At 41.5% G+C, this 24,958-nt stretch overlaps 1 protein-coding gene across 5 annotated transcripts in view; it reads right to left on the minus strand.

Annotated features, from left to right (window-relative positions):
* LOC133472577 (ephrin type-A receptor 6-like) overlaps nucleotides 1-24,958 on the minus strand; it is an 80,243-nt gene that overhangs the window by 17,137 nt on the left and 38,148 nt on the right. For all 5 annotated transcript variants that reach the window (XM_061763650.1, XM_061763642.1, XM_061763657.1 and 2 more), the window contains exons 7-8: nucleotides 13,728-13,883; nucleotides 12,462-12,803 (exon numbers count right to left, since the gene is read on the minus strand). In XM_061763650.1, coding sequence (XP_061619634.1) covers nucleotides 12,462-12,803; nucleotides 13,728-13,883 — 498 coding nt within the window. The remainder of the gene's footprint in view (nucleotides 1-12,461; nucleotides 12,804-13,727; nucleotides 13,884-24,958) is intronic.

The following is a 24,958-nucleotide window of genomic DNA, read 5'->3' on the forward strand; positions in this document are numbered from 1 at the left end:
ACTGAAGTTATTTGTCTTAACACATACAACGTACACGAAGCTATTGTTTTGTCATCTTTGCTCCTTTGTGCCTCTTTGCAGTGCAGTGAAATTTGAGGGTTGAATATTGCTTGAATAACGCTTTGCTGAGCAATAACGCCGGTATATTTAGAGCAGAGTGCAGTTCACTGTTGAATGCGTTCAAGTGATTGTCCTGCACTCTCGCCTTTCACTGATGCATTGAGAAGTGTTCAACGAAAACCATCAACCTAATAAACAAAGAAATCAAAAAGAAACTTGAGAAACTTTCAACCAGGCTTGAATGATAAAGCATCAATATATGCAAATGGTCACTTATTTTTTCTTTCCTTGGTGCCTTCACTCAGTGCGTCCAGCTCATGAGGCTGCTTGAAGAAACTACATAGGATATGTCCACATTTTTAGTATGCTGACCACATAGAAGGCCAGATCAGACACATCACCCCTCTCGAATCAGAAACACTTGTCAAACTGTCATTGATCTGTCTTTTTTTTTTTACTCTTTACACTCTTTTCGTTTCAGTTGACTCAACTCTCGTGGAGTACCAAAGTTACTGGCCCCCTTCATTGGGGTACCAGTCACAGTGATTTTGTACTTAAAGGGTGGCCCTAGACAATCAAGACAGGAAATCGAATGAGAGGAACACAAATTCGGTCTGTCACATAATCATTCACGTGGTGTGTCAGAAAGGTTGCAGAACTGGTGTCCCAAAATATATATTTCAAACCCAAACTACAAGTTACAAAGTGCCTCAACACAATGCTCTGAGCATCTGACAGTACCTGGCTGAGAAGAACATTGCCATGCTAGAGCAACCTCCCCACTCACCCGATGTGGCGCTGTGTGATCTTTCCCCCCCTTTTTTCCCCCAAGCTCAAAAGCTTCATCAAGGGTACGGGTTCTGAAGACATTTATGACAATGATAATAATAATAATGCATTACACTTATATAGCGCTTTTCGAGACACTCAAAGACATTTTACGATTGCACACATTATTCATTCACTCCACAGTCACACCTGGTTGCAGTAAGCTACTTGTGTAGCCACAGCTGTCCTGGGGCAGTCTGACAGAAGGGTGGCTGCAATTCTGCTCCCACGGCCCCTCCGACCACTACCAAACATGACACCACATTCATTTGTAGGTAACGACATCAAAATGGTCGTGACAACAGAGCTGCGAAAGATCCCGGAAGAATCCTTCCAGGAGCGTATTGTGAACGGCGTATTGCCTCCTGTGCCTGCCGTTGTCAACATACTTGGTCGCCATTGTCAACATTTATTCACGCTCACAAACCAATGTTTACCGAAGCTTTAGAGCAGGAGTCGACAGAACGTCGGGATGTTAACGTACCAACGTTAGTGCTCGCACTAGTTTGCTCGGCTAAATGACGTTTTGTTTCCTGCTTGTGAGCCGTATCGTATTAAAAGTACGTGAACATACCTTAAGCAATACTTGAATTGATAGCCCAAAACGTCACGCACGAGGACCCGATGACACCGCACGTTTTTTTCCTCTTTTTGTTCTTTTTTCTCCCCAACATTGTCGCAGCGATTTATCGTTTGACAGTAACTTGTTGTAATGGTTGTATCCAGTTGCAGTGAAAGATGACACGTTTTCTGGTCACACCTCCTCAACAGTGTTTGATCTGACAAGATAAAGCCCAATGATCGGAAAAGACGGAATACGGTGGTATCGGAATAAATGTTGTGTAGTGTGTCTCCACTGTCTGACAGAGATACGCCAAATTAAAGGGAATGAGAGGAGTCGCTTTGATTGGACAGGATTGAAGTAGGCTGTGATCACGCCCCCAACAACGCAGACTTCCCTCTTTTAGATTCACTTGGGTGCACTGATCCACGAAATACCAACACCAGGTCTAACTCGCCTCTGTCGCACCTTAAGTAGCCCAGTCTTAATGTTTTATCCGGCAAGGATATTTGTAACTTTCCTGAGTGTTAAAATTAACCTCAACAAGTTTCATTAAGAGACAGTAAAATCATCCATCCATCCATATTCTGAGCCGCTTATCCTCACAAGGGTCGCAGGAGTGCCGGAGCCTATCCCAGCTATCATCGGGCAAGAGGCGGGGTACACCCTGAATTGGTTTCCAGCCAATCGCAGGGCACACATAAACAAACAACCATTCGCACTTACATTCACACCTAGGAGCGATTTAGAGACTTCAATTAACCTACCATGCATGTTTTTGGGATGTGGGAGGAAACCGGAGTGCCCGGAGAAAACCCACGCAGGCACGGGGAGATCATGCAAACTCCACACAGGCGGGGCCGGGGTTGAACCCCAGTCCTCAGAACTGTGAGACAGACGCTCTAACCAGTCAGCACCGTGCCGCCACAATAAAATCAAAAGTCTCGAATTTATGGGATGGCAGTACCTCATTCACGAGACTTGGGAACTGAAGGGTCACGTTTGACAAACCCCCAACCTCAGTTCTCATGTTGACAACCCTCCCCACATGTCTGCATATGTGTGGTCTTGTTCTCTATGTACTGTGCAACAATACTATGCAGAACAGTAAAACCTGAATTACCCCTTGAGGAAAAAATAAATAAATCCATAAATAACAGTCTACAGTTGAATTTCCAAGTGCCCAAAGAATTTATATCACATCACTCTCTAAACTGAGATTTATTAGAATTTTTAATGTGACACATGCATTATTTATTGAGTTGCAGATAATTAAACAACTACCATACTAAAATTGAACCATAGCAACAGATCATCTCTCTGTCTGTGCAACTCAGTTTCCTCCCATCTTCCCATCTCTTTACTGGACTTTCATTTCTTCAAACCATAGCTTTACAGGCTAGCCTCTCTGCCAACCATGTGAGGCCATTCAAACTGTTCTCTGACTTCCCTTTGCCCCGTCTCAACTACAGATATGTCCTACCTACTTTGTCCCACCAAAGTTTGTCCCTCATGAAGATTTCTGTAGCCATCTGCTTTCATTCCAGTGTCAAGCTTCCTGAGAGAGAGTGTCCTTCACACTGGACTAGAAGCACTTAATTCATAAGACGACGTGATCCACTTCATCCCACTGTCAGATTTAAATATCAATTATACTTTAACGCTCTCTTCTCTCATTTTCTTATTCATTTCTCTTGGTTGAACTGAAAATCACTTCCGTAATTCTCAATAAGGGAATGAAACAATTTTCATTGAATTTACAATTTCATAATGACACGCAGTGAATATAGAGTGATGCCATATAAAATCAAGTCATAAAATACAGGTAGCCTATACTGTATATATGGCATGCTAATAAGGAAAGCAGGTGGGCTGCTGTCTACACATGCAAGAGTGTAAGTAGGTGGTGAGCACAAAAGGTGTCAATGCCTGAACGTGTGTATGCGTGTATATGCGTGTGCGCGTGTATGCACGCGCTTGTGTGTGTGTGTGTCTGTGTGTGTGTGTGTTTACAGTATGTCAATTGAGTAGAGGCAGTTTGACAAGTTAATCCTTTCTCTGCACCCTAATGGGAACATCCCCCCAGGCTGCTTCTCCTCACCAGCGATTATTTTGCATCCCAACTTCCTCCTGTCAGTCTTGTGGCCTTAGGATGGTTTGTGACACACATACCTGACATCTGGTTTCCATATGATGACAACCCAAAAGCAGAACATTTCAGCTTGGTAAAATACAAACTTAGAAATATGTTGCTTCATCTTAAAAGGGCATATTCAAGACTCTAGGTACATTCATAAAGCTGATAAAAATATGCAGTAACAATTTCTGAGATATTTAATGGTAAAAACTAGAACTTAGTGGTGACAAGGCATTTTTGATAAATCATTCTACAATTTTTGTTAAGGTCAGTTATCATCATTTCAGATTTTGTTTTTGCTGGAAAGAGGGTCAGTGTTAAGGTCACAAAAAGGTGAGTATAGTTCTTAATTGCGGTCTTTATTGAAATGATATGATGAAACCCACTCGATTATTATTATGAAAATTTCTTGGGCCAAGGTTCATGCTCTTTGACCTCGTTTTAATTTGGTTCCAAAACATCTTGTGGTTAGTACTTCAGTAATGTGGGGTTGCAGCAGATAATACAGTTTTCTTGTACACTCTAAAAACATGCTACCCAAATTAATTGAAGATTCTAAATTGTCCAGAGGTGTGTACAGTATGTGGGTGTGAAAAGTTATTTCGTCTATAGGTGCCCTTTGAATGACTAACCATGAGTGTACCCCACCTCATGCCCAAAGTTAGCTTTAAAATGTAAAATATATTTTATCTTGGTTGCAGTTTATTCCAAACTAGGCGGTATACTGTTGATATATAAAACTCCAATTCCAATGAAGCTGGGACGTTGTGTTAAACATAAATAAAAACAGAATACAATGATTTGCAAATCATGTTCCACCTATATTTAATTGAATACACTACAAAGACAAGGTATTTAATGTTCAAACTGATAAACTTTATTGTTTTTAGCAAATAATCATTAACTTAGAATTTTATGGCTGCAACACATTTCAAAAAAGCTGGGACAGATTCATGTTTACCACTGTGTTGCAGCACCTTTTCTTTTAAAAACATTCAATAAACCTTTGGGAACTGAGGACACTAATTGTTGAAGCTTTGTAGGTGGAATTCTTTCCCATTGTTGCTTGATGTACAGCTTCAGCTGTTCAACAGTCTGGGGTCTCCGTTGTCGTATTTTACGCTTCATAATGCACCACACATTTTCAATGGGAGACAGGTCTGGACTGCAGGCAGGCGAGTCGAGTAACCGCACTCTTTTACTACGACGCCACGTTGTTGTAACACGTGCAGAATGTGTTTTGGCATTGTCTTGCTGAAATAAGCAGGGGCGTCCATGAAAAAGACGTTACTTGGATGGCAGTATATGTTTCTCCAAAACCTGGATGTACCATTCAGCATTAATGGTGCCTTCACAGATGTGTAAGTTACCCATGCCATTGGCACTAACACAGTACCATACCATCACAGATGCTGGATTTTGAACTTTGCGTCCATAACAGTCCGGATGGTTCTTTTCGTCTTTGGCTCGGAGGACACGACATACACAATTTCCAAAAACAATTTGAATGTGGACTCGTCGGACCACAGAACACTTTTCCACTTTGCATCAGTCCATCTTAGATGAGCTCGGGCCCAGAGAAGCCGGCGGCGTTTCTGGGTGTTGTTGATAAATGCCTTTTGCTTTGCATAGTAGAGTTTCAAGTTGCACTTACGGATGTAGCGCCGAACTGTATTTACTGACATTGGTTTTCTGAAGTGTTCCTGAGCCCATGTGGTGATATCCTTTACACAATTCCTTGCAATTGTACGTTGAGGAACATTGTCCTTAAACTGTTCGACTATTTTCTGACGCACTTGTTCACAAAGAGGTGAACCTCGTCCCATCTTTGCTTGTGAATGACTGAGCAATTCAGGGAAGCTCCTTTTATACCCAATCATGGCACCCACCTGTTCCCAATTAGCCTGTTCACCTGTGGGATGTTCCAAACAGGTCTTTTTTGCCACCTGTCCCAGCTTTTTTGGAACATGTTGCAGCCATAAAATTCTAAGTTAATGATTGTTTGCTCAAAACAATAAAGTTGATCAGTTTGAACATTACATATCTTGTCTTTGTAGTGTATTCAATTAAATATAGGTTGAACATGATTTGAAAATCATTGTATTCTGTTTTTATTTATGTTTAACACAACGTCCCAACTTCATTGGAATTGGGGTTATATAAGGAAAATGTAGTCCTCTAAATAATTACTTGAGTATGAGTAAGTATTCACTTGAGTACTGTGTAACTGATGAGTACCTTCTACTTTATTTATTTTTTAGAAAAGCGCATAAATATCAATTAGGTAGAAAAAATAAATGTGCAAATTCACACATATCACTTTATCACACATATCACAATATCACTTTAAAACAATTGTTTTAAAAAAAAATAATAATAAACTAAGGCAAATGTATCCACAATAAATGGTCTTAAATTAACCTTGTTTTGCTTTTTTGGAACGTGTTGCAGCCATAAAAGTTAATGATTATTTGCTAAAAACATGATTAAGTTAATGATTATTTGCTAAAAACAATAATGTTTATCAGTATGAACATTAAATATCTTGTCTTTGTCGTGTATTAAATATAATATAGGTTGAACATGATTTGAAAATTATTGTATTCTGTTTTTAGTTATGTTTAACACAACGTCCCAACTTCATTGGAATTGGGGTTGTAATATACTGCCTGCAGTTCCATTATTGTAGCCGGGAGGGCGCTTTGCGTTCTCTCTCTCCCTCCCCTCACTTTTCTGTTTTCAGCACCTGTCACCAATCAACCTTATCACTACCGGTATATAAACCTGCCTGTTCCCGGAAATCCTCGCTGAGGTATTGCAGTTACTTTCAGTGGTACCACGGCCCATTTACCTCTCGTAAGTCACCCTATTGCTCGTTCCCTTTTTGACTCCTGTGTCTCCTTGTTCCAGTGTGTTTTCCCCCCCGTGTTCCTGATCCACCAAGCCAGCCGGCTGTCCTCACCACTGCCTGCCACCTGTCCACACCGCCGCCTGCCAACCCACCTAGGACCACCGACATTACCTTTCATCAATTAACTATTCCTCCTTTCACATCTGCCTCCGACTGCTCTTGGATCCAGCCACTCTATTCGTGTCAGAATACTTCGGCCATTATGGACTCAGCAACTCCGGAGGCACTGATGAACGCACTCACTCTCCAAGGAGCCCACATCGGAAAACAAGAAAAGACTCTCCAAGAACTCACGGAATCCCTACACTCCCTCACACAACAGGTATCCCTCCTTTCTTTGACGATGCTAGCTAACCCTCCACCTGTAAGTATGCCTTCCGAGCCCGCAGCGTCAGCGCCACCATGCCTCCTGTATAAAGAACCTCATGTTCCGCCGCCCGAGCCCTACTCCAGGGACCTAGGTGCATGTAGCAATTGCTCACTTGTTTTCAACCTTCAACCATACAGTTATCCCACCGAACAATCCAAAGTAGCGTATGTCACTAACCTCCTCCGCGGCAAAGCTGCTAAATGGTCCACTTCCTTATGGCTAAACTCCTCCCCGGTACTCCACTCATTCAATTCCTTTTCCGTTGAACTTCGTAAAGTGTTCGATCACCCCGTTCAGGGCAAAGAAGCCACCCGTCGTCTCCTCACGTTCAGGCAGGGCGCTAATTCTGCATTGGAATATTCCGTAGAGTTCCGGATATTGGCGGATAAATGTGGGTGGGATGACGCGGCACTTCGGGAGATTTTTTACAATGGCCTTTCCGAGCAGCTCCAGGATGAGCTAGCAGTCCGGGACGAGCCCTCCTCTCTCGAGGATCTTATAGGCCTTTCCATCCCTCTGGATAACAGACTGCGAGAGCGTACACAAGAGAGGGGGGTTCGCTTGCGAAAAAACTCTCACACTCCGAGCGCTGCGCCGTCAGCTTCACACCCGCCTCCCGCACAGTCACTGCCTTTCCGTCACTCCCCGTAGCCACTGAAGAGCCCATGCAAGTTGCTAAGACACAGTTAGATCCACAGGAGCGTCAGCGTCGTATCGCCCAGCGGCTGTGTATCTACTGTGGTCAAACCGGTCACTTTATTTCCACATGTCCCCTCCGGCCAAAAGACCAGGCTCACCGCAACCTGAGAGCGTCGTGGTGAGCCAAACCTCCATCCCCTCAAGCTCTCCTTCTCGCATGACCATTCCCGCTTGCATTATTGTTTTGGCTCTTAACACCCCCATCACTACCCTGATTGATTCCGGTGCCGATGACAATTTCATTCATGAAGCCATAATTCACCAGCTCCAAATTCCTCTCCAACTGCTTCCGTCTCCGAAGAAGGTCACAGCCCTGGATCATTCGAACTTTCTCTTCTCCAGTTGGGGTCGGCTTCTTTTTTGTTGCAAAGAAAAACACCACTCTCCGCCCATGTATTGACTTCCGTGGTCTCAATGATATCACCGTGAAGAATAAATCTCCGCTTCCCCTCATCGACCCCTCGTTTGAACCCCTCTGTGACGCCCAGGTATTCACCAAATTGGATCTACGGAACGCCTACCACCTCATCCGTATCCGAGAGGGGGACGCATGGAAGACCACCTTCAATACCCCTCTCGGACACTTCGAGTATCTGGTCATGCCATTTGGTTTAACCCACGCCCCTGCAGTTTTCCAGACATTTATTACTGACGTCCTCCATGACATGCTCAACCGGTTCGTATTTGTATACCTTGATGACATCCTCATTTTCTCCCGCTCCCCCGAAGAACACTGCCTCCATGTACACCAAGTCATTCAGCGTCTCCTTGAAAACCGGCTATATGTTAAACCTGAAAAGTGTGAATTCCACCTCTCCTCCGTACACCTCCTGGGCTACGTCATCTCCAAAGGTCAACTACAACTCGACCCTGCCAAGATCCAAGCAGTCGTTAACTGGCCCACTCCCACCACCCACAAAGAACTACAACGTTTCCTTGGTTTCGCCAATTTCTACTGTCGGTTTATCCGCGATTACAGCAAGGTCGCTATTTCCCTCACTAGCCTCACATCCGCCAGCTCCCTCTTTCGTTGGACCCCGGCAGCATCCCAAGCATTCAACCAACTCAAGACCCTGTTCACCAGTGCGCCCATTCTTTGCCACCCTGATTCTGCACGCTCTGACGTTCTTCAGTGGGCTCAGACCTCCAAACTCACCTGTCATCCTGGCATCAGCCGCACGATTCAGTTCATCCGGCAGCATTTCTGGTGGCCCAGCCTTGTTCAAGACACCCGGGAGTTCGTCCAAGCCTGCTCCGTCTGTGCCCGAGGGAAGTCTTCACACCTGCCCCCAGCTGGGCTGCTGCGTCCATTGCCTATCCCTAGCCGCCTTTGGTCCCATATTGCTCTGGACTTCGTTACCGGTCTACCTCCTTCTGAAGGTAACTCTGTCATTCTCAACATTGTTGATCGTTTTTCCAAATCTGTCCATTACATACCTCTCCCCAAGCTATCATCCGCCTTCGAAACTACTGACCTCCTTGTCCAGCATGTCTTTAGACTCCACGGTATTCCCATCGATATTGTCTCTGACAGAGGTCCTAATTTCTCATCCCTGGTGTGGAAGGAATTCTGTAAAGTGGTGGGCGCAGCAGCCAGCTTGTCATCGGGATATCATCCACAGACCAACGGCCAGACGGAGCAGGCAAACCAATCCCTGGAATCAGCCCTCCGTTGTGTTGCCCAATGCAACCCCTCCTCCTGGAGCTCATTCCTCCCGTGGATGGAGTACGCCCACAACTCCCTCACCAGTTCCGCTACCAGTATGTCCCCATTCATGGCTTGCTATGGTTACCAACCGCCATTGTTCAAGGAGCAGGAGCGGGCAGTGGCAGTCCCTGCAGTCAAGGAACATCACCAGCGGATCCAGGCTGTATGGAATGAGGTCCGTGTGGCATTGACCCGGTCCGCCGGATGCAACAAACAGCTCGCGGACCGTGATCGCAAAATTCACCCAACCTTCCACGTCTCGTTGCTTAAGCCTGTCTCCACCCCGCCAATTATTGTAGCCGGTATATAAACCTGCCTGTTCCAGGAAATCCTCACGAAGTATTGCAGTTACTTTCAGTGGTACCACGGCCCATTTACCTCCCGTAAGTCACCCTATTCCTCGTTCCCTTTTTGACTCTTGTCTCCTTGTTCCAGTGTGTTATCCCCCCCGTGTTCCTGATCCACGTAATTCCTGCCACCAAGCCAGCCGCCTGTCCTCACCACTGCCTGCCACCTGTCCACACCGTGCCTGCCAACCCACCTAGGACCACCGCCATTACCTTTCATCAATAAACTAGTCATCCTTTCACATCTGCCTCCGACTGCTATTGGATCCAGCCACTCTCTATTCATGTCAGGGGTTGTATGATATTCTATCATCTTATTCTGTAACCACCAACAGCAGATATAAAGTTCTATAGCAATCTTTGGTACTGCAATCTTTGGTTTCATTCCAGTGCTGCCTATCACTGAAAACAAGACGAAGTTAGACAAAGATTAACTTTTACGTTAAGACAAACAAAGTGTAATAGGAGTTTTATCCCAGCTCTGCTTTTCTGTACAATCAAAGGGAAGGTATAAGCACATGTATCCCATATACTGTGTATGCAACATTCATAATTTATTCATCAGCTCTCCAGCTTTTCCACAGTTTATGCTGATCCATCAATAATTCAATCTATATTTGTCTCCACAGAATAGAGTTCAAATTTCATATGAACTTTGGGTTCCTAATTCAAGGCCAAGAAAAAGCACCACTGAGGACTGGACACTGTAGATGACCTCAGACCAGCAGGGATCTGCAAATTAAGACAAAGTTCAACATCACAGTGGTCGAGCCAAGCGCCAAAATGGGCTTCACCTTTTGACATTATCAGCACAAAAGAGAAACCGAGACTGGTAACTAAAACACAAAGCTCAAGAGACCAAATATGGCTTCAAAACAAATACTGTAAGTAACTGTCTGTCAGCACTAATGGCATACATACTGTATGTCACGCCAAAGATATTAACATAAATATTCATGACCGTGATTTCTCTGCTAACTAAAATGATGACCCAATTTTGCAGGCACACTTGTACTGGACCTGATGTGGAATATTTTGTAAGTAGTTGAGCTTGAGTGTGCATTCAGCATTTTTGGCAGCGATAGGATGGATATTTGCAAAAGACAATATCGTGGTAATTTTGTGCAAGAATGCCAACTTTTAAAACATATTTTTGTCAAGTGTTTCACATTTTTTTCTATCCCACTATGCACATGTTAACTTTACAAAATACTTCTGGTATAGTGAAAATAAACTAAAATCACAACTTAATTATCCAGCCATGAATTCTAAAAACCCCCTGTACTTATTTGGGTCGTGGGTGAGTGGGCAGCTGACTTGGGGCAAGAGGCTTAGTACACCCTAAACTGGTCTCCGGCGAGTCAGTTGGTATATGTAGGCAAAGAACAATTTACATTCAAATTAATTCGTAATTTAGATTTTTCAATTAACCTAACGTGCAGGTTTTTGGAATGGAGAGAAAAGCTATGCAAGCACAGGGAGAACATGGAAATGCCACACAAGGGCCTGATTTGAGATTTGAATCCTGGGCCCTTATTTATCAAAGCATGTATAGAACAGCTTCTAAGTTTGTTCATAGGACTGAAATTTACAATACATGTAAGTACAAAAGAATCCACATTCATCAAGTGTGCGGACACCTGTCGTACGCACACCAGTAAGTAATGAGTGTTGGTAAATCCAACATGTTCTAAACTGCCGCCGTCGCACTCGTTTGGCATCATTTGCATTGAGAAAGACCTCAAGTTTACCGTATATGGTAGCAGCAATCCCTTTAAGAATACAGAATGGACTACTTCCCACTTTACAATCATGGCAAAGAGGGAGGAGAAAATGAATATCTCAGAGACCGACATTGATCTGTATTTGTCTGAGAAGTGGAAACAAACCGTAGAATAATGTTTGGAGCCATTAATGCAGGTGTTACCAACAAAAAGAAAAAAAATTATGTGCGAGACTTTAACCGCTACTGTTAATTATGTTGGATCAGAGAGAAAAGAGCAATCTCGGAAATAAAGAATAGTTTGACACCAAAATCCGTATCACGGCCCGCAGACGAGAATTATCTTTATTTAACTGGAGGAGGACTACCAAGTTATATTCATATTGCAAGCATTATTGGGGACAAGGCATGATTCTGCTTGGCGTCGATTTGTAGCATGTAAATGTAGCATATGTCTTCAGTCTCTAAAATGTACCGGTGGCCAAAAGTGCCGTGGGGACGATAGGAGCTCGATGTGTGACGCTCTTAGTGTATTCAATGCGTAGGTTTTGTGTGTACACATGGTCTGAGCTGTGTATAAATTTACACGTCCCCACACATAAGTCCGACTTGATAAATCCCATACTTTGTGTGGAAATGTTCATACGCCTGCCTAACGCACACTTCTGGGCGTACACACGCTTGATAAATAAGGGCCCGGGACCTCTCGACTGTGAGGCAGACGTCCTAACCACTACCCTAACGCGCTGTCACATGTATTATATTAACATTAATGAAATACATTTACATCCATCTATTCTCTGAACCGCATATCCTCACTAGGGTCGCAGGTGTGCTGGCGCCTATCTCAGATGACTTTTGGCGAGAGGCGGGGTACACCCTGAAATGGACGGCAGCCAATCTCAGTGAAAAGCATTTACAAACAAAACAATATATCAGATGCCTCACCAATATTTGCAGACAAAAATGTATATTTTGTGCGAACATAATGCATCTCATCCAAGTCAATATCAATTACAGTATATTCCAATTATAAACCCACAAACCTGAACTGAACTTCCCAAAGACAGTCAAACAAACTCAAAGTCTCATAGCATATTAAAAAATGACACTCACCAGCTTGATGTGTATTGACAGTGATGTTTATCAGCGCACGTGCAGCCACACCCAACCCAGATACACCATTCACAGCCTCCACGAGGAAGGTGTAGTTGGCAGGTGTTGCGTAATCTAGTATGGCCACAGAGATGCCAGTCAGACCCAATGGCCGTGGGATGAATCTCAGGTCCGGCTCACAAGGATCACACTGCATCCCACCGCTGTCGCCATTGCAGCGCTGGCACAGGACATTGTAGGTGATGTCACTGCGGCCTCCTGTGTCACTTGGTGGCATCCACTGCAGGAAAAGGGCCGTGTCATTGATTAATGACAGCAGGTTCCTGGGTGCTGATGGAGGTCCTGACAGGAAAGAGAAACTAAGTCAAACCATACAGGTAGTACACAATGCGTTTCGATACCTGTGCATGATGTTACAACAACAACTTCCATCCACATGGTTCTATAACGATTATCCTGTTCACGGTCATTGGGAGCTGGAGCCTATCCCAGCTAACTGTGGACAAAAGGCAGACTACACTTTGGACTGACCGCCAGTCAATCACAGGGCACATATAGAGACAGACAACCATTCACATTCACATGGTCACTGAAGTCAGATGACAAACCACTACACTGTCAATAAATACACTTACAACTTAAGAGGCAAAAACTGGAGTGACATTGCCTCTCAAGAGTTGAATATAATGATGAAATGAGCTGCAATGCACACTGCAATGTTTGTTAGAATTCTACCTTACTCTGAACATTTTTTGGGGTAGGAAGGTGTTTACAGGAATGGTTTAAAGGAGGTTCTTGTATCAAACTACTCACACGCACAAAATAAAACAAGGGCCTTAGGGCAAAGAGCAGTCTAATTTTAAACTGAGAAATACATGTGTGATGAAGCTTCTTACTTGGCAATGAAGTATTTTATTTTGCAAAGTGAATACAACTACAGCGGCAAGTGGGTATTTAAAGTACATGTGTGGGTGAGCTGGTGGGTGGTGGTCAGAAGCTTCTGTATTTTATTCCAGCATTGCAGTTGCCAATTTCAAAGATATCATATATTATAAATACATGTTATTATTATATTTCTAGAAAACACATTAACTTGAGGCTATGGTGAAGCCACATACTTTATTCACATTGCTCCCAATCGTAGTGATGTAAAACATATTTGAAAAGCACAAACGTAAAGGGAGGAAGGGATTATTGTTATACAGAGAGAAGTTATAAAACAGACACAATCATTCACTATTTTGCAGCTACTTAAACTGCGCCTACTTGTACAAGCCATGGTAGAGGGGTCCTTGTTAGCCCTGTAGAAGCCTTTTTCACAGTGGCACATGGTGGCAGCCTGGTCATGGCTGGAGCTATGTAGAGGACACTGGGAGCATTTCATGTTCCCAGCATACGGCTTGAAGAAACCAGGTTTACACGCTGGAACATGCAAGAAGCAGACAAGAAAATCGGTCAGAAAAAGGTGTTCCTTCATGACATGAAATTAAAAAAATACTCTTGAAACACTCTTACTTTCCTATTAGCTCTCAAACAAAGGATCTGCTCACTGTGATACAGTGTACACTGTAAAAGTAGTACCATTTTCTGAATTGCGTGCTCACTAAAAGTAAAAAGTTACTTTTTAAGGACCTACACAAACCTATTCTGATGAGAATTTAGTGGGATTATGTACAAAAGCAAAGCATGGTGATTAGTTAACAGTTACATTATGGTTTTATTCTCTCTTAATAGTATAGTTTGATTATGTATCCTGTATTATATTGTCTTGTAGATGTATTTTACTGCTTTTTTACATCATGGCCAGGGGACTACAGATGAAAACTAGCCTTCTGGCTAATTCTGGCTTTTTTAACCATGTGTACTTCATGTGTTTTATGAAATTGCATTGTCCCCTTTCAAAAATAAACTGAACTGAACAGTACAGTGGATTACAGTAGAGTACAGTGTATTTGGATGTATATGGACAGTGAGAGAGTTTTTAGGATTTTTGTCTTAATATACTATCACAATGTATTTTAAATAAAACCATCAAAATGTGACTGGTGTTGACTTTCAACCCAATTTAGTTTGAGTTTGCACAAAAATCTCAAGTATTTCTCAATACTTGAAATAAAAATCCATCGTTGACTGCTTGAAATCTCCAATTTCTGAGTTCACTCCCTGGAGACACCCGGGCCGGCCTCTACTGCAACCTTCAGTTTTTGTAGGTCTTGCTTCTGACAATTTGCCCTCCGTATGTGAAAATAATGTTACACAGGATGGTTCCCAATAGTTTACTGACTTGGCCATTCAAGACTATTCCATTCATTTGCATTCAAAATGAATTCAGTGGTTTATGACCAAATCATTTCCTTATTGAAGGAAAATACATAAACAGTGCCCCAATACCCAGCCACTGCTGCTCCCAAGCCCGGATAAAACATTGGTGGGCTATGCATTCGGTGTAAAAATTGACTGACTTGGCCATTCAAGACTATTCCATTCATTTGCATTCAAAATGAATTCAGTGGTTTATGACCAAATCATTTCCTTATTGAAGGAAAATACATAAACAGTGCCCCAATACCCAGCCACTGCTGCTCCCAAGCCCGGATAAAACATTGGTGGGCTATGCATTCGGTGTAAAAATTGTGCCAACCATACCATGCAAGAGTCTCGCTGTTGGCGGCCCCTCATGGAACAGGATGAAAGTCACAACAACAACAACAACATGCTATACTCTTTGCTCACATTCAGCCAAATACTACAAAATATAAGGGCAGCACTAAATTTTACAGAAAGATACTGATAATCGAGGTACTCAACATGAAATGAGTCTTATACGTAAATGGCGAAATCCCATATCATTGTAATTAAACATGAATAGTATATTGTCATATTTTTTATCCATTATGGCCTAGAGGAAAAATTATATATATAAAAAATAAGAAATATTTGGTTATTTTAAAAAGTAAATTTTTAATTAGTGTTTTTTATAGAAATGTGCACTGATACGTAAACAAATTCAGTTAAAATACAGTATACTTTATGTCAAGCGTGTCAAACTCATTTTTGTCGCAGGCCACATTGTTGGGACGGTTTCCCTCAGAGGAGCGTTATGACTGTGAAACCATGAAAATGTTTCATCGCCTCACCATAATAATACACACAGACAACTATTTGATGGATCAATAGTTTTGTAATCAGAAGTCAACAGTAATAGTTTATTTAACAATTATTAAAGTTACTGTAAAAAGGGGTTTGGTAACAAAAAATCCTTGCAATATTTCAATGTTTATTTATTATTTACTATATATGACGATTTTAAATTTTGGGCCACATTTTAGCAAGAATCACAGAAAATGATGCAGATGATTTGCTTTCGGGGGCCACATACTGTAAATTGATGAGGCGGGCCGGAAGTGGACCCTGGGACTTGAGTTGGACACCTGTTCTGTATGTGTTTGTGAGGGGCAATATATGTAACAAAGCATATCCACAATGTTTGTGGAGTATGCTGAGGCAGGATTCATGTCTTTTTGGGGATTGCGGAGTGAAGGTTTCACATTGAGCTTGCACAGGCAAAGCACATCCAGTTAAAAAGGTAATACGGTTGTTATGTTTTCATAAAGTCCCTTGAGAACCTTTCTCTTTTACCGCCCGGCAAAGTTAGGCGTAGACTGACAATGGTTTTTGTTGCAAGAAGCCTAAAGTTTTTGTTGACAACTTCTTTTAGACCAGGTTATAATGGAGTCTATAAAAGGCTGATGCGCCGCAGTCAGGCGAGACCTCGGATATCTGATGCAAAATTCATAGCAGTCCATCCGAATATTGCAAGTATATTTTACTCTGAGCTGCAAATATCCATCCCATAATGCTGATGTTTTCTACAACCCAGTCAGAAATACTAGAATGGCTGTGAAGATTCTCTCTGAAAAGAGTGAAAGACTGACAGACAGACGAATGTTTTAAAGCCACAGTTATCATCTTATTTATTGGTGGTATTGGCTTATTTCATACTTAAAAACTGAAATGGTCCATAAATAATAGTATAGACCCTTGCATTTCAAAAGATGTTCTATCATAATTTATGTTTTTCATGCACATTAAAAAGCTATTAGCATAGTAATAACCTAACATTAATACCTCTTTCACTCAAAATATATCCACATATTTATTTTGGGTCATTCTACTGAGCCATGTATTCCAGCTACACCTCATGACTAAGTCAGGTTCTCGGCAATTCAAACGACAAACATATTTTTTTCCATTGCCTTAACCTCCTTTCCTATCATGTCATTTTACCTGCCCCAATTTTCACCTTTTTAAAATATATTTTTCTGATACTTTCCTCTCCTTCACTGTTTCCATCAGAAGATGGAAACACATTGTGGATTGATTCCTTTTCCCCTGACTTTATCTTGGTAAACAAATAGACCACTAATAATGCAGTCACAGTTAATTTAGTCAGAATGTGTGCAAGGGTGAAAACTATGGTACATAACCTGTATGTTGCATAATGATAGAACTAAAAAAAAAACTATGGCAAAAATGAATTCATGAATAATTATTTTAGCATTAGAATATTATCCAACAACAGCATAGTACACATTCCAGCTAGTTATTCTAAATGGCTCTTTTATTTTCCTTCCATTGATCTGTATCCGCATACAGCACTCCATCATAATACATCTTCATACAAGTATTTATGCTGTGTTGTATAATCTGATTTAACTGTAAATAGACCACGAGATAGACAATAGATCGGTACTGTAACTCTATTTAGACTCCTTGAAGCTATAAACCTTTAAACATTAATTACAACAGACATCATAAACATCCATCCATCTATTTTCTGTATCACTTCTCCTGTTTATGGTCGCAGGGAGCTGGAGCCTGTCTCAGCTGACTTGGGGCGAAAGAGTGACTGGTCGTCAATCACATATTGAGACTGATAACCATTCACACTCACATTCTCATCGTCACTGAATGGGAACTCAACCCACACTGCCTGTCAGGCCAGTGAACCATCAGTGATGCCTGCTTGATGTGTAGAGACAATAAGCATGTGTTTCGATTGCATTTAGTACAAAAAAAAAAACTTTGACCTTTGCAGCCTTTCCATCAATTCTGAAGCCATGAAAAAAAGATGTTGGTTGCTCCTGTGACTTAATACATTCATAGGTAGCATGGGGACTCCTAAGGTACTGCAGTAGCATATATACTGTAAGTAAGACTGGTTACAGAATGTAACCTCCCATATCAGTATGAGACCGCTATTGATCTAACTTTCTTGACACAATAAGCAAGCAAACGTGTTGCACTAGTGGAAAATTTGCATTTCGGGATTTCACAATACTCTGTATAGAGAATACAAATTTCAAAAGGCAGATTACACACAAGGAAGAGTGACAATCAAATGTACAAGGACAAATGCAAGTCTGCAAAATTAAATGTACATACTATAAGTGATTAGAAATATCTGTATCTATGCTGAGTCAGGTATTCAAAATCAAGTGCATGCTTACACCTAATGAGAAGAGTAATTTTGGCATTTCACCTGGTTATTGACCATTCAACCATATTCGCTTGAATGTTACATTGTGCCTATGTTGAGGTTGTGCCAAAGGCAAGAAACAGATTTGAGTTTGCAGCTGTTTGTTGCAATCTGCTTGAAGCTACGAAGATCACCTTCAGAAAGCAATTTCAATCCAATTTGTTCACTATCAGTTCTACGGCATTTTATAAGCCAGGGCATTCTTATTCATGAAAGGCAGAATTTTCACAAAAATATGTATTAACAATGCAAACCAATAGTGGCCTCATAAAAAAAAAACAAAAAATGCAAATTTGCTTTAGGGGTAAGAAAGCTCCTCATTGAAAGTGAGACCATAATGTGCTGAATGTGCCTCCTCAATATAATTTGACAGTATTGCATCTGAATAGATATAGTTCTATTACAGTTAGACTAACATTAGCACTATGCACATGCACACAAGTTGTCCCCTCGTTGTTAGTGTAGCAATCTGTGAACAAGTTTGCTGTTGTAAATGAACTGACGTATTCATTTCCAGGAACACAAAACTGGAAAAATGATGGACTGACAAATTGATCAAGGACTTAGAAGTATCATTAAACTCAAAATAGAGTCCAAGTCGTATCACATAAGACCTACCACTAGTTATTGAAAACTAGCAAGTGTCACTTTTGCTTATGTGCTCCAATCATTTTTTCCCCAATTGATTTTGATGTTTTGACATTTTAAATTTGCCATATGGGGATGAAAAAAACTTAAATACGCTATTTGATAAAACCTCTTACTATGGCACTGTGTGAATTAAACAAAAAAAAGACTTGCTTGTATGACCATTACATGATGTCGGTATTTACCTCCACATCCAACATCAACAAGCAACATAGGTTTTAGAACATTATGGTTTACTAGGTATTTGCACTGGCTACCAGAACTATCCATCAAAAATGCCCTTCCAACATTCTGTTTCAATCAAGACAAGAAATGATTCCTGTTGCTTTGTTTTAATCAACAGGAATCCCGGAACCAAAATCATTTTTATAGAATTAGAGTTATGCTGCAGTGCTTTCACGACATCATGAACGTTGAGAAAACAGGGCATTTTGCCTTTCTCCCTGTGTTTTAAGTTGGATGTAACATAAGCAGGAGATTTCCAGCTTTTTTGCAGCTCTAAACTACGCTTAGCCATGGAAAGCCCCCCACACACCCTAATTGAACCTGAACGTACCTGAACGTTTCAAACGTCAAACACACATGAAGGAATCAGTCTAATAAAGTTGCTTATGGTGTGGTATAACATTGTTTGCTGTGAAATTGTGGTTATAAATTGGATTGAAAATGGACAAGATTTGCATGGACAGTAACAATACACTGATTAAACAAGATCACCTGCAGGGCCTTATGCACATTTGCATGAACGTAATGACACACTTGATGAAAGTTGTTTGGACCTGAGGAGCTGGAAGTTTTCTCTTGGCTTTTCGTTGTCAGAAACAGATGGAGCCAGAAAGTGTGTTTTCCCTGGTCTCCGTGCTTTGATATGCAGATGGGGAGTTCACAGAAAATGAGTGATGCTCCAGTCTGGGAGGATGGCGTTCAAGGCTGGAGTAAACACAGTCCTTAATGGACAATGACTCAGATACAGCTAAGAGAATGTATTGATTTCCTCATCGCTCATCCCGCATTACTTTCCAACCCGATCAGGGCCTTGAAGCACTATAGGAGAGCAGAGCAGAGTGAAAGCTAAGTAAGGCAAACTGACCTCTGGCACTCAGGGTCACAGCCAAAGAAAAGAAAGGCTGTGTGTGTGTGTCTGTGTGTTTTTATTTATTTATTCTGGAACTTATGCTTAACAATTCAACTCAGTATGTTACTCACAGGAATTTAGTAGGACATTGTATGAAATATCAAGCACTATATTGCGTTTGGACTGGATATATTTCAGTGACATGTCACAAAACTTGTGCTTGTTGTTGTTGATGCTTCTCTAAAAATATGTCAGGTTTTTAATAATGACTGCGCAAAATACCACAAAGAGGTTCTTTAGCTAGACAATAAGGAGAGGCATGGTGAAGACTGATATCTGCTCTTCAAAATGAAACACGAGCTGTTCGCCGCAGAACATGACATTTGAAAAGACTGGAGCCAAAATATTTAGATGTGAAAATGTGCAATCGCTCAGCGCACTTGTGGGTTTTCGTCTTATATGCATCTATATTGGGATTCTAGTCATGTTTTAAAAGACATCTCTATTAGCTTCCCCTGTAGTTCAGTGTCTCCGTTGGAATATGATGGTGTGATGAAAGGATGTGGAACAAATAGCATTAGTACTATGATGTTGCCTTATCTAGGTCATGATATAACCAGACTATCTTTGAGTAATCCTCTAGTGGCTGACACTGAATGAAAGGAATAGAATAATCAGGCACTCGATAGAGATGTCAAAACAGTCTAGGAGCATGCTATTGGGGTGGAAAGCAGGGTTTGATAAGTGCTGATACCTTTGTTTAGGCTGATGGGAGGGAGAGACGGACATGTTGGAGAGAAGCTCTGTTCATATTTGGGAGCGCTGGGGTTTTCCCTATTCTCTCTCACTCTCTCTCCCCCTCTCCGGCTCTCACTCGTTCCCCATGCTGCCTCTCAGACAGCTTTGATCACAGCTCCCTTTGAAGCAGTGTTCCAAAATGAAAACGAGGAGAAAGCAGAAGTCATCGCAAGTTCACGCCTAAACTTCCTGCAACTACTTGCAAAGTGCACTGCTGTTTTACTGCAAAAGTTCACCATGTCCAATGACAATTATTAATGTGAACTAAATCCCTGATTACAAGGCAATGCAGTGGGATTACCATTGATCACATTTTCTATCAGAAATTTTACTAATTCAAAAGATGTCACTGATATAATAATTGTGTTTTAAGACAATTATTTTATTATCTGATTTGGTGTCTAAGCCAAAAATATAATTTACCTCACACACGCTCACACACACACACACACACACACACACACCAATAAACCTTTCATGCACACCAAAAACCCTCTTACATGCACCAAAAAAAAACCTTACAAACACACTAAAAAATCGATACAAATCTATACGTATACACCAAAAAAAAATCTCACACTCACCAGAAAATATCTCACATCCAAAAAACTCACAATCACCAAAAAACTCTCACATGCACCAAAAAAATCTCACACAAAATAAAACTGTCAAACACATCCAAAAATGTCTCACGACTACCAAAAAAACTTTAAAACTCACCCAAAAATCTGTCACTCAAACTAAAAACATTTTAGTCACCCCCCCCCAAAAAAAAACAAAAAACTGTGAACTTTTCCATTCACACAACTTAGAGGGCATGACTAGCATATATGAATGAGGTCTACATAGTATTATTTTTCTCTGTAGACACAAATTGCCTACTAATTTGCAGGTCATGGTTGGTTATACTCTCTAGTGTAATCCTGTTCCAGCCTGTGAAAAGGGTATAGTGTACCCAAGCATTAATTATTGTTAAATTGTTTGGGTGACTACATTTCACGATAGCTTAGCACTTAGCATGACTTCTCTGTCATCTCCAGTTGATTACTCCTCATCCCCCTTTCATGATAATGATAGTTGTCAGAAGTGTAGGTTAGTGACTTATAGGAGAACTCATACGTCAGATCATTCGTAACTCAAGGGACCACTGTATAGACAGCCATATACAGTATACTGTACACAAAGCTTTGTGATCAGGCAAAATGTCAAGGATATTTCTGAATTTTGGCGTGGCCAGCGGCCCTGTATCCCGCCAGAATTGATCTGTCCCAGCAGTGTAATCTGTTTCAAGATCTTGACATGGAGTAGAAAGTGTAGTAAACAATCGGGATTCACGCTATTTATTGTAAGCAAAGCAAAGCAAATTTTTTTGTATAGCGCATTACCTGCACAAGGTCAGCGCAATGTGAAGTACATGATTAAAAACAAAGAAAATAAAAGACAGCTTAAAACAATTAAAAACGAAGAGAAAAAAAATCCATATAAAAATAAAGATAAAAAACGTACAGTGCAAGAAAGATCATTTAAAAGTGGAAATTCTCGAAAATATTCAGTCATAAGCATGAGAAAAAGAAGAGTTTTAAACCTGAATTTAAGAACATTGACACTTGGTGCTGACTTGACGTCTTTTGGCAACTTATTCCATTTGTGTGTAGCATAACAGCTAAAAGCTGCTTCACCATGTTTGCTTTGGACACTGTGCGCCATTATTTGACATGAGTCTGTAGATCTCCGAGCCATCCTGGGTTTATATTTCACTAGCATTTGTTTCATATTGTATATTCAGGACCTAAACCATTGAATGATTTATAAACCAGTAGCAAAACTTTAAAGTGGATTCTAAAGCTGACTGGGAGCCAGTGTAGAGACTTTGGAATTGGAGTAATATGTTCTGACCTCTTTGTTCTGGTCAGAACCAGAGCTTCAGCATTATGAATGTGCTGCAGAGCTGTTTAATGCTCTTTTGGGGGAGTCCAGTCAGAAGACCATTATAGTAGTCAAGTCTACTTGAGATAAAAACATGGACGAGCTTCTCCTGGTATGCTTGGCACATGCTAGCCTTCAGTCTGGATATGTTCTTCAGCTGGTAGAAGGCTGTTTTAGTAATTGATTTGATATGACTACTGAAACAGGTCAGAATCTATCAGCACACCGAGGTTTTGGACTTGTTTTTTTGTTTTTTAGAGAGAGTGACTCCAGGTATTTACTAACAGAAAACCTCATTTATTTACTGCCAAAAACAATTACCTCATTTTTGTTGTCGTTTAACTGGGGGAAGTTTTGGTTCATCGAGTTATTTACTTGATTTAGACAGTGATAACAACACCTCAATTGAACTGTGGTCATCTGGAGACAATGCTAGCTATAACTGTGTGTCATCTGCATAGCTATGATATTCAACATTAAGGTTCTAAAAAATTTGAACCAACGGTAGCATATACATGCTGAACAGGAGGGGTCCAAAAACTGACCTTTGAGGGATCCCATATGTCATTGCCATTCAAAAACCTACCCAGGCACAGGGAGAACATGCAAACTCCACACAGGCGGGGCTGGGATTTGAACCCCGGTCTCCAGAACTGTGAGGTAGCTGTGCTAACCAGTCATCCACCATGCCGGCTTGTTTCCAACCTGTTCAGCAATATGTTATGATCAACTCATACTCATGTATCGTGCCACAGCTAACAAGACAAGAACTGACACCTTTCCCGAGTCGGTGTGCAACCTTATATCATTAGCACTTTGATAAGAACTGATTCTGTGCTCTGATGAGTTCGGAAACCTGATTGAAATTTGTCAAAAAGTCAATTTTATTTCAAGTAATCACTGAGTTAATTAAAAAACACTTACTCGACAATCTTGGCTGTGAAGGGGAGATTTGAGATGGCTCTATAGTTAAGTAAGTAATTGTCTTTATGTATAGGAGCATTATGAATAGAACTTTGGTTGTTATTACACTGATTGTTGATTGGAAGAAAACAAGGAAAAGACAAAGGCACCATGAACCACAATACAAATGGTGGCCCATCTTGAGGGGGTGGTCGTGGAAATGAACGAACGTTGAAGGAGATATAGATCAATGAGGTCCATGGAAATATTTCACTCATGCAGTATTCAATAAAAAAATACCACTAACGTTCAATCCTCCAGTAAACACATGGATCGCTGAGTTGTCTTCTACATACACAGTAGAGATAATTTGCGGTGCTTTTTCAAGCAAATGAAAGAACCAGCTTCGATTGGACAGGATTGAAGGTGGCTGTGGTGATGCCCAGACGAGTGCAGACATTCCATTATAAATGTGCTGGGGGTGCTCCAGTCCATGAAATTACCAAAACCAGGTCTAGCCCGCCTCCAGGCAGACAGACACGAGACATGTGGGTGATATCAGACGTACAGGTACCTTATTTCGTTCATAAATATGTGAACAATGGACATCGAACCCTCTGAATCATTGCAGAAACCAGTTAAATGAATGCATCATCATTATTATCATCATTATTATCCATCCATGATCTGAGCCGCTTATCCTCACAAGGGTCGCGGGAGCGCTGGAGCCTATCCCAGCTATCATTGGGCAGGAGGCGGGGTACACCCTGAACTGGTTGCCAGCCAATCGCAGGGCACATATAAACAAACAACCATTCGCACTCACATTCACACCTATGGGCAATTTAGAGTCTCCAATTCATGCATGTTTTTGGGATGTGGGAGGAAACCGGAGAAAACCCACGCAGTCATGGGGAGAACATGCAAACTCCACACAGGCGGGGCCGGAATTTGAACCCCGGTCCTCAGAACTGTGAGGCAGATGCTCTAAACAGTCGGTCACCATGTTGCTTCATCATTATTAGTCTAGTTTGTTTTTTTTAATGCAGCCCTATGGGGGGCACAAGCCAGTGCAAACTATAGGCCGGGCCGGATAAATGCAGAGGGTTGCGTCAGGAAGGGCATCCGGCTTAAAACTTTGCCAAACAAATATGAGCGTTCATCCAAAGAATTCAATACTGGATCGGTCGTGGCCCGGGTTAACAGCGTCCGCCATCGGCGTCGTCAACCTGCAGGGAGCCAGTGGAAATTCAGCTACTGTGGGTCGAAGTCGAAGTGGAAGGCGGGTTCTTCGGCAGAAAGAGAAGAGGAAAGCACAGAGTCTATAACTGAATGTGGGAACTTTGAATGTTGGGACTATGACAGGAAAATCTCGGGACTTGGTTGACATGATGATTAGGAGAAAGGTTGATATATTGTGTGTCCAGGAGACCAGGTGGAAAGCCAGTAAGGTTAGAAATTTAGGGGCAGGGTTTAAATTATTTTACCATGGTGTAGATGGGAAGAGAAATGGAGTCGGGGTTGTTTTCAAAGAAGAGTTGGCTAAGAATGTCTTGGAGGTGAAAAGAGTATCAGATCGAGTGATGAGGCTCAAACTTGAAATTGAGG

Source organism: Phyllopteryx taeniolatus, chromosome 2 (genome assembly GCF_024500385.1).
Source record: "Phyllopteryx taeniolatus isolate TA_2022b chromosome 2, UOR_Ptae_1.2, whole genome shotgun sequence".
Taxonomy (NCBI): Eukaryota; Metazoa; Chordata; class Actinopteri; order Syngnathiformes; family Syngnathidae; genus Phyllopteryx; species Phyllopteryx taeniolatus.